At 47.0% G+C, this 11167-nt stretch overlaps 1 protein-coding gene across 1 annotated transcript; it reads left to right on the forward strand.

Annotated features, from left to right (window-relative positions):
* On the forward strand, window positions 1-10958 carry MGST2 (microsomal glutathione S-transferase 2). Its single transcript, XM_084263667.1, has 5 exons — window positions 1-94; window positions 4800-4899; window positions 6037-6107; window positions 7955-8036; window positions 10713-10958. The coding sequence occupies exons 1-5, from the start codon at window positions 37-39 to the stop codon at window positions 10843-10845; spliced, it is 444 nt and encodes a 147-aa protein (XP_084119793.1). The 5' UTR covers window positions 1-36; the 3' UTR covers window positions 10846-10958.
* Window positions 10959-11167: the final 209 nt, after the last annotated feature.

Raw genomic sequence — 11167 nt, forward strand, 5'->3', positions numbered from 1 at the left:
CACACATCCTGCTTGCAGACGGAAGCTGCTGGGAACATGGCTGGTGATTTCACTTTGCTTGCGGCTGTCTCTCTGCTTTCTGCCTTCCAGCAATGTAAGATCCGTGGGTTGCATGGCTGGGGCTTGGGGAGGTTTCCACTGGTTCTGAAGTACTGGAAATTATTTTGTGATAAAGTGGTTGTTCCGTAACTTTAATTTCTGAGAACTCGTCAGATTTTTCTCACTCGAGCACTGTTTACCCTCTCTGTAGGCTGAGAGGGAGTTGGCTCAGTGGGACTGATTACTTTTCCCTGCGGGATAAACTGATTTGTTTTCAATTCTATTTTGTTTGCTGACTTTTCGGGATGGTACTATTCTGAGAACCTGAAACTAGCTGCAAAGTTACCCCAAAGCCACATAGTGTCTTGGTTTCAGTCCTTACTTAGGCACTTGCACAACCAAAAACCTCACAAGTGAGAGTAAATTTGTGACATCAAATGTGTCAGTGCTGGACTGAAAACACTGTACAAACTGGTTCCTGAGCTACAGATGCAAGTACTCAAAATTAAAGAAGAAACAAACCTTTACACCAGGCAATGGTAGCAGGAGATATGCATATGATATCCTCATCCTTACATCTCTTTAAGATCTAAATGGAGACTGACACCCCTCTGAGAACTGGGGAAGAAGTGGGCAAGTCTGAGCTGCTCTTTTTGCCATGTATCAGTCTAAAACCACAGTAGTATTTTTAGTGCTTGTCATTATTTTCTTCGAAGTAGTTTATTCATATCGTTGTGTTTACACCAGGAAATGGGATACATTTTGAAGGCTTTGGAGCTACAGCAGTATGAGATTAAGAGCAAGTTAAAAATAATTACTCTGCCTTTGCTTCAAATATCTTATAGCACTGCCAACTTATCTACCAACCTATCTATGTGGCCTGAATGTTTGTTTGTTCTCAGAGCCTCAACTACTGAAATAACATTTGTACCCGAAGAAAAAAACCCTTGAGAATGTGACCCTTCCAGGTTAAAAAAAGCCCAACACAACAGAAGGCAAATAAAAAGCATCTACGATTTACATTCTCTTTTTCTGTCCTCAAATCAGCTACAACATACCCTTGTGATCTCCACAGAACATTTCTATCTGGTATTTACCACCAACTTCTGTCAAAGTTCAACTTGCCTGCCTTGATTTTTTTAATGTGAGGGATTGAAAACCAAACACACACTATGTGGAAAAGTTTGAGAACTCCAGGAATTGTGCTGATAGTGAAGCTGGAAAGGAAGGGAGAGAATGCATATGTTCTTCCTTGTGATGGTTAAGACATAGCAGTTAATCTTAGTTAATCTTAGTTAAAAATCACATGAAAGACACGATAACCCAGGTTTTAACTTGCACTGGCAGTCAGACATGGAGCCCAGAGAGAAACCTGTGTAAGAATCTGATGTGCTGATCTGATTTAAATCGTCTCAGCTTGCCTTACTTTCAGCACACCCTCTAGTGTGAGCAAACCAGCGCAGACTAATTCACAGGAGATGAAATGAACGCTGTGAAACCATCACCCTAAGCATGTGCTCTAAGCGGTGCGCGTAAGGGGGGGGCTGCCCAGCGTGTCAGCGCTCCTGCGACCAGCATGTACGCAACACAGGCAGCGCTCGCTGCTCCGTGTGCTCAGCTCTGGATTCCGCTGAGCCTCCGTGGGCGACACGGCCTCCCTGGAACAGGGCTGGAAGTCAGGTTTCGCTTAGCAGGCATCAGAGGCACGAGATGTAGCGCCTCGGAACCACCAGCTATTCAGAGAATCAGGTCAGCCGGAGATTAAGCAGTGCAAGAAATGCTCCAGGGTAGAAGGAGCAAGCAGCAACCGTGCAGGAAGTGGCTTCCAGTCATGAATCCAGTTTTAAGCGGCTAAGATCTGCTTGAGAGATTAGTGTTTTGTAGAGGGATGGGAAAACAAGGGAATCGAATGAAAGGACAGAATGAATCCCAGTCACTGATACAGGAGAGAACAGGCAGGACTGGAGTCCTGCTGCTCCCCTATTTTGATGCACCCCTCTGAACTGCACCTTTTAAAAAATCACTCTTAGTAATCCCAGGAACCAGCAAGGCATTAGTAAAAAGTATTTGCTTTTTTTTTCTTTTTTTTTTTAAAGGTTGTTAGGTCAGGCCGTGCAAATTAACATGCGATACAGATGTCAGCTTCTCTACAGGCTTTGTAACACAGAGAAAATGTTTGAGAGCAATGTTCCTTCAAAGCCTTTGTCCCCTATTTTCAGAGGAAAGATATTAACTCAGTAACCATAAATGCCACCTGAAGATGAAAAGCACAAAAAAAGCAAACAAAGGCAAGTCAAGTGTACTTTGTAACTACCTCAGTCATGTAATTTAGCCTGGTAGAATTGAATAACTTGATACAGGGCGTGAAGAAAAGGCTAGGAAAATCTTTACTTACTCCTCCTGCAATGCTTTTGGAGTCCTCAGGACAGCCCCTCCAGAGCTCTCCCATTGCTTTAGTATTTACTGTAGCCCCTGCTAAACCATAATCACAAAGCTTAAATTTGGAGTTACACCACTACTTTGCATGCACCAGAAAGGCACTAAGAGGCACATCCTACGTGGTTACAGAAACCACAGTAATTACTCCTCTCCCGATCGGTTTTCGAGTCCCTGTTGGCGCCGGTCTCGTTCGGCACCCCGGGGCTCCCCTTTTCTTTTGGTGTGGCAGACATGACTCTACTTCTCACATTACGCAGCGCCACAGCTTGGTTTTCATCGGCATATAAAAGCCCACTTGTCCCTAACTGAAGCAAAGTTCCCATCAATCACAGTGGAAGCCGCTAGAGAAGTGGATTTTGTGACAGTCAGCCAGGCTGTTGTACCATCCCAGCCTGTAACCAGTCTCCCACGTGCAAATCTCTGCGCCCTCAAACCGCAGCCCTGCCAACCAAGCAACACCAAGGCCAAATGGCGTTAGAGCTGTGGCCAGGGTTATAGCCTGGCCCTGACGATTTGCTTTGGCTAATTGTACTGAACAAACAAGAACAGTTTGACCCCTACAGCGCCTTCATCTTCTTGTTTGCCCCAGAAAGTTTATTTTGTCCAGCAGCCCTTCAAGGCTGGTTCTTCCCAACTGATCTGGATGCAGTGAGCTGCCAGGGCTTGCCATAGATCCTCAGCAGAAAAGAACTGGTCCCAGACTGGCTGTAAGCATTGACTGGTTTGGTGCAGACAGAAAACGAGGAGCGTGTTGCTGGCTAAAAACGCCACTGCACAGAACACCACTGTGGCTCATCTACCACTCTGACTGATAAACCAGGCAGGATTTGCCCGCACGCAGCATTTGTCATTAAAAAAAAAAAAACCAAACAGATCATTTTGAGGGTGACAGAAGTTAAAAAGTAACTTTCACTTAAGTTTTCCAGGAAAATGTTTCTCAGAGGTAATTCCTGTGCTTCCCATAAGTTTCAGTCTTGTGTTCCCTACACCCTCCCTGCTATGATTCTTCCCTGCTGAAAGGGCTGCAAGGTGGCAAAGAACGGATGAATCACCAGGCATGATGGAGATGTGTGGGTGTGAGTGGAGGAGGTCCTGCTGGATGCAAACACAATGGAAGGTCCTGTAAACCTGTCTTTCAGAGACACAGCCAAGATGCTCTGACTAGTCCTTGGAGAGAAAGGTTAAGAGGTCACTTGAACACAGCCCATAATGACTTATATGGGGAGAAGACAGATGGGAAAATGGTTGTTTCTGGAAGGGGGGGTCATGGGGGGAGGCAGGGGGAAGACTTTGGCGACAAGGCTAAGACATATGAGGTGCACAGGGCAGCACCACTACTATCTGCAGCTGTATTTTATTGCCAGTGCTCCCAGAAGGGAGGACAGAAGGTGTGCTCTAGGCTTCCCCGTAGACATGTCTGTTCAGGGAACTCAGGTGGGTGCCTGGTTTCTGGAGCCAGGTAAAGTTCAGGACTAATGTGGATCCCAGGTTTCTCACACAGGGTGGCTACGACACAGCCAGAAAAATAACTCCGGGTACCCAGAGAGTTTTCAAGTTGTCGTGGTTTCACCCCGGCTGAGACCGGTACTGGGACCCAGTAGCTTTGCTGCACACAGAAAACTGCTGCCTACATAACTCCTCTTGTCCTTGAGCCTGTGCTAAACTTTCAGGGGGAGACTTCTGCAAGGAGGATGTCAGTAAAATGAGGTACACATATACATGTCAGGCCCGAAAAATACAGGTCAGAAATGCAGAGGTAGTGTTTGACCAGTGTGGGGGGTTTTGGTAACTAACTGAGATTTAGCCACCGTGCAGTAAGCAATCTCTCTTCTTCACAGCACCGTGTAAGTTCTTAAAAAATGCTTTTTTCAAGACAGGTAGATACTATCAGCTCCAATCAGTGGAGGTGGAAACAGGTCTCCAACAGAGAGCTCTCGGAGCTCTCCCACAGAGGAAACGGGGAGCAGGGAACAGCCTTCAGCTGCCCCAGTTGCAGCTCTCTGCCCTTTCCAACATACTGAATTTAACAACACATGGAAAAGCATGTGCTAGAAGATAAGGGTTAATCATATTGAAGTCATAGCTGGTGTAACAAATGCAAAAAGATAATTAATATACTTGTAAAATAGCAGTGCCACTCTTGAAGAGAATATCTAAACTTTTCTAGGGGAAAACCTCTCACCCAGTATTGGTGTGTCTTTCTGTCATATGAAATGGGAAGAGATGAAGAACAACGATCTCTAGGACATCACTTTTCTGTTAGGGACATAACTGAACCAAGGAACTGTGAAATTTCTGAGCCCTTATTTTTTTACTTGCAGGTCATTTTGCTTGGCAGGTGGGGAGATCAAGAATGAAGCACAAGGTCATGCCCCCGGCTGTCACCGGACCTCCAGAATTTGACAGGACATTTCGTGCACAGTAAGTGTGGACATCATTAAGATGGTGGTGGCAATCAGTAACAATTCAGTCCAGAAGAGAACCAAAACACAATCTTAAAATACTACCTTTTCTTTGCATCTTTTGCTCAAAAAACCCAAATCAACACCCCCCCCCCCCCCAAAATAACGATTGGATCACTTTTCCAATGGTTTAGCTGTTATTTAAATGGCAACAGAGTAAGTTCTGTTCATTTGAAACAGTCACAGCTCAAACTCTGACCAAACCAGGCAATCAGCTTACCCTCACCTAAGTCAGGGCTGAGAGCTAATTGACTGCAACTTGGAGAATTCAGATGACGTGGATCTAGCAAGCTGTGATAGCAGTTTTTGGCCTTTGGTGGTTAACACCAAAGGCATGGAAGAGTAGCCTGCCTGAGAAGCTGTCCTAAAGGGCTTCAGTTCGTTGTTAGCTGATGACCCTGTGCAAAGGTATTTATTTCAAACAATCCCATCTGCTGTCAATGTAGTGCATAACAATAACGAGACACAGAATACATCAGACAACATATCAGATAACAGAATGTGTTACATATTGAAGGCTGCCTAACCTGTTAAAAAGAAATTCATTCAAAACCACCAAGAAAAGGTAGCCCAACAAAATAATACTGGGGAAACTGATCCTCACCATAAGAAGATGTCTATCCTCTGCTGTCTGTGCCTGACAGCACTTCACACAGGTGGTTGGTCTCTGCAGGGCAAATCCAAGCTGCCTACACACAGCTCTGTGCTTCCTCTTGCAGTCCTGGGAATGCTGACCCACAAAACCTGCACACCGAGTAAGGAGATAAGTGATTAATGTCACGTCCATGTGCTGGAATTGCTGCCTCCCTGCTGCACAGGCACTTGATTTAGGGTTATTTGTCCTATTTATTTACATGTAGTTGGGATCCAGATCCTTGTCTAAGTTTAAATACCAGGAAAAGTATTTTAAATAGTTTGTATTTGAGATAACACAGAAGAGAACTTTTAAGAACACCTAATGCTGGCTTGACTATGCTCCCACTGGATTCTACAGCATTAACTTCAATGGCAACCAAATGAGGCCAAAGCTGATTCTCCTTGAAAATCCCAGCCCTTTTCCTTTCCAGACTAATGTTCTTTCAAATTCATTCTGCAGACAAAATTGCGTGGAGTTTTACCCAGTATTCCTGACTGTCCTCTGGACTGCAGGATGGTTTTTCAATCAAGGTAAACACTTTTTGATTTTATCTTGGACTGAGAAGTTTTGCAGAACTTTAACAAAAAACACTTCAGTTTTATCAGGAGGTACCTAACTGTAGACATCTCTTCCCCTTCTTTTAATTGCATTATCTTAGCATAGCCTTCCTAGAAGATTGCTCAGTGACACACAAATCCCCACTGAGTCATGGCTCCCTCAGCTTTCACTTCTCTCTGTAAACCAAAGAGCCAGTACCTGGCACATTTATCACACATTCAGTGGATGGGCAGGGTGAATCATTCAGAAAAGCGGCTTCCAGGTGCTTCCCACTACCAATTATTCACATATTACAGGACCGTTCTCACAGGGCATCAAGCACAGCTCTCATCCCTTGGGAAGGGGAAGCCTGAAAAGACTTAGGTCAGAGCACTCATCCCTGTGGCTGGACCCCTCGCTGATGCAGGTAGAGCTCAAGCCAGCAAACCCCTGGGTTTCTGCATCCCAGATGGGTGACACTGCCACTGGGCTATGACTCCTTTGTTTGTCCTGGGACATGGCACTGAGTGCTGAAGTGCAGTTGTAACAGCGGGGTCTCCAACCATAGATGCTGTACTTCAGGTATGCAGGGGGGACTCCTGAAAACATATTCTGTTGTCTCAAGCACCCAGCAGGTGGGCATTTTTTGGCCAAACGTTCTGAACTCTGACACCACCTCTCACTTTGTTGGACTTGCCAGGCTGGGGCTGTGATATCCAACCATCTCCTAACAGAGGTGGTGTGGAGCTAGAACTTGTGACAGAGCCTAGGTTTTCGCATCCCACTTTATTTACCCTTCCCCAGCTGATGTTTTAGAAGCATGAAGGCTGTGGGCTGGGGAAAGGATATGTCCATGCATCCTCTCCTTCTCGAACGACTACCTTTCTCCATTCTCTATGTTTGCTCCAAAACCAGTAATTCTCTTTTGGGGCCCTCTTACAGCCAGAGTCCCATCTCCATTGCAAATCCAGAGTAGCACTATTCAAATAAGGATATGAGACAGTAAATGTGCTCACAGGCACTTGTGGAAAATCACAGCCACTAGCCAGCGCACAGGCATATGATGTCATATGTAAGAAAACAAGGATGATGCTGACCTCCTCTTTAAGTCCTTTTTTTCAGGTGAGCATCTCCCACAGGTATGTTTTTGGGAGTCAACCCAGAGCAGAGTAAAAGCTGTCCTCTCTAATACTCACTCACGTGGTTTGAAAGAACACAAAATTAGCTAGTGCTGCTTCGTCCGGGGTAACGGGAGTGACCTACACACCCTCCTCCATCTATCAAACGGAGGTGACTTTATACTCCTCCCGCAGGGAGGTCAGGAAGCTAACTTCACTACAGCTTTTCCTCATGTCCTTGGATAAAAGCTGCTATATAAATGCAAAGCAGGTTATTAACAACATAAATAAGATTTTCTTTCCAAAACAAACAGTCCCCTTTAGCATGAACTGCCATAACAATACAAAATGACAGCGCTGGGTCAAGCCACAGTGCTCCAACCCACCATCCTGTTTCTGGGAGAACCACCAAACTGGACTGGGGGGAGGTACAGATGCCTGTCAGGCCTCCAGATCCCCTTTGCAGGGAATGCTTTTAGGGTTGGTGGGGTTGTTTTGAACAGTCTTATGCCCACCCCCACCTGCAAGCCCACACATCAGGAGTGAACATTGAAGAACACACCTATCTCTTCTGAATGACATTCTTTCCCAAGATACCTTCAGGCAGCCATGAAAATGCCCAGGACTATACAGCGAGCAACTCAAGTGGGTAACTGGCTATCACCCTCCTTTTCCAGTTTTCTAACAGGCTTCTTTTCCCCTGTACATTTTTTCTTTCCTAGAAATAGCTTCCGCTCTGGGTCTGCTGTACGTGTTTGCCCGCTACAAGTACTTCCATGGTTACATACAGGCCGTGAAAGGAAGGTAAGGAGTTACCAGCCGAATGCAGGTTAAAAGCTCCAGGCTACAGTCTGAAGCTGGGCTGAGAGCCAAGGACTGGCAGCAAAAAGTGATTATAATTGAATACAACATGTGCAAAGTGGCAGCAAGAGGTCTGAAGCGGCAGCCCGGGGGGAGAGGGCTGGCTGTTACAGTAGAAGCCTAGGTTAAGATGCACACGTGCTGCAGGTCACGGGAGAGAGAAAGGGGTTTGATCCTCGCCTTGCGGGTGCCTGCTTTGCACTGAGCAGACTGGCAACCAGGCTCCCAGAGGTCTGAGAACAGCAGCAGAGTTCCACAGCTCAAGGCTGCTGCAGGGCAGCAGAGCGCGCAGGCAAGGCGTGCTCAGCACCTGCCAGCTGATTTCGGATTTCCTTGGTTAGTTGCACTAAGACCTTTACACTTTGCCCTCAGCAGTACAAAGAGCGAGCAAATCTGGAACTTTCCCCAAACAGATAAGAGAGCCCAGCTTCAGATAAGCACACGTTAATGAGTGCTAAGTGCACGGCCTCTCCTATGGGAATCCTGCTTCAACAAGCCCGGGGGGCTGGAAGGCACCCCTCTGCTGTGCACACTGACACACGGCTTGTCTCTTGTTCACTGAGGCCCCCACACTGTCTTCTGTGTCCTGACATCAGGCCCCTCTCCAGCACACACATCGGGCACAGGCAGCAAGCTGCACACTGTACGCTCTTTGTGGAATTAACAGGCTTGGGATGTGTATTTCCAGAGGAAGGTACAAAACAATCAGACTGTTTCAGACACTCCTGCAGCAGCAAAACCTACTGCAGGGCTGTTTTCCATAGCTTGTTACCACTCTCCATCACTAGTCTCCACTGATCCTTTACCCTGCTTGGAGAGGCTGTTGCTGGAGAGAAGGGAGAGGCTGTGTTTTCCAGAGCAAACGTATGGAGTTATCTTTGTGTCGTCCTGTAAGAGATGCGGTAATTCAAATGATGCCGTGCACACCAACCACACCACTAGCAGCTGTTAACGAAGTTTGGGGAGCAAAGCCGTGTAAATGAATGAACAAGCAGAGCATAACAGACTTGTCTTTAATCAACAAAGTCCTTTGTTCAAGAAGCCCTCCCCGTGCTTTACTTCAGTACTCCCAGACCAATAGATCCAGCCTCTCAGGGCAGCCTGGGAACAGCAGCTGGCTTCATTGTCAGATGGAGCTTTACACTCTGTTGAGACTTCCATTTCTTTGCCTTGATCAGAGGGAGCCGAAGGCAGCCTGGCAGCCCCAGGAATGGCTCTGCCCCAAGCCCTGCCCCTGCAGGCAAGGCTGGTGCTAGCTTCAGCTCACAGTGTGGCAGCACCCAGCCCTAAAACATACAGCAGACCTCCAGCAGCCCTAGTAGCGAGAAGGTAATTAGTCTTCACACTCAATTAGTCTCACCCATAATCACTGACTGCAGCCATGCTGGTTATAAAGACAAACCAGTTCTGCATGCTCAAAGAGGTGGTCAGGACACCTACTCGGGGCACGTGACTACATGAACTGCAGCTCAGATTTACCAAGGCTGGATTTTTATGGCACACAACAGGAGCGTGCACCTTCTGCTCAGTTTCTGTGCTGGAAAGACCTTTACAAGTGAGCTGTATCCTTCACCCTTCCCCCCAGCTGGCTCCAACAGATAGTTACCAGGCTGAGCCGAAGACTTCTCTCACTCCACCCAAAGTGAGGAAATCTCATACTTTGCCATTGTGAAACCACACCTAGGTGTGGCATGCCCAGCATGGCTGCTTCTATCAAGTCTTTAGGCACCAGTGAGATTCCCAGGCTCCCTGCACCCCCGGCAGTGCCCAAGCCCCTCACTTCTTCAGCTTGTGTGGGCACGGGGGAACTAGCTACAAAGGGAAGGCTGAGAAGCCCCTCAGACCTCTCTCCAGCACTAACGCAACGGGGTTCTCTGACGAGACCTCTCGGTGTTTGCTTGGCCAGCAGTGGCCTACCCAGCAGGAACTCCTGCACCAAGGCAACCAAGAGCAGCCCCCGAGACTACGCACGGAGGGGAAGCTCCTTGTGCCCGAAACCCAAGTTCTGTCTCTCAGAGCTGAAGGGTTCTCCCAGCCTCTTCTGCGGGAACTTTCCTTTTTGTACAAATCAAATAACCCAACCCTCTCCCACCCCAGCAAGTACCCCGATCACTGATCTGCTAGGATCAACACTCTTCCTTCCCAGTCCAAAAGTCCGTCTCCAGGTAAAAGTGATAACCAGTGGCAGGCCTCCCAGCTCTGCAGAGAGCACCTGACCTGCACAGCTGGAAGAGACTCGCACACCTCAGTCCCTAGGGCTTCGCCCCCACGCTCTTAGAGTTGCATTGAGGTGCTCAGTCTTGTCTGTGGCTTTACCTACGGGTCTTCATGTCATGGGATGAGGTAGCTTCACCCTGGAGCAAGCTCCTAACTTCCATGTGGATGTTTGGAAACGCTGGGGGAGTGTTTCCCATAGAGGGGATGTTAGGAACCTCTCTTCTCCCTAGCAAGAGTCACATGCAGGAATGGTTTGTTACCCAAAGACCCCAAGGCAGCGTTGCCACAACAGCCCTTTCTCATGCTACGCACCACTTCTTAACAACTGGTGTGGACAAGCAGTTTCACTGCAAACACACCATGTACAGCTCCTAATAGTGTCTTTCTGCTTTCCACTTCCAGGTTAACAGGTTTTTATTTGAATATAGTAATTCTCTTGTGCTTGGTAACCCTGGGTGCAGCTGGGATTGTTAACAGCTTTCTGCATGAATACCTGGACTTCAGCATCATGAAGAAACTACGTAAATCCTTCTGAAGACTGGTGGGTTTTTAAAAAAAGAACAACAAAAAAATAAATGGATGCTTTCCCTGAACACCAAAGAGATGTAAAGCTGCCTGTGAATAAAGCATCAGAGCTCTTTACTAGCAGCCCAGTGCCATGTAAAATGCATGTTTTTCCCGAGCTGTTTACACTTCTCTCCTTCCCCTACGCTCCTGAAAAAGTCAGCAAGACAGAACGTCATGTCACATCTGCACGTGCGATTACACGTTCTGTTTTCCCGTGCAGCGCTTCAAACCCTAAACAAATTGCATAAAACTAAACCCATTAATTCACTAAGTAATTTAGTTGCCACTGG

The sequence above is a fragment of the Gallinula chloropus genome, assembly GCF_964237585.1.
Source record: "Gallinula chloropus genome assembly, chromosome: 4".
Classification (NCBI taxonomy): Eukaryota; Metazoa; Chordata; class Aves; order Gruiformes; family Rallidae; genus Gallinula; species Gallinula chloropus.

Coding starts and splice junctions, on each gene's coding strand:
- MGST2 (XM_084263667.1), top strand. CDS start 37: ATGGCTGGTGATTTCACTTTGCTTGCGGCTGTCTCTCTGCTTTCTGCC. Junction 95..4,799: donor GCTTTCTGCCTTCCAGCAAT/GTAAGATCCGTG, acceptor TTTTACTTGCAG/GTCATTTTGCTTGGCAGGTG. Junction 6,108..7,954: donor AGGATGGTTTTTCAATCAAG/GTAAACACTTTT, acceptor TTTCTTTCCTAG/AAATAGCTTCCGCTCTGGGT.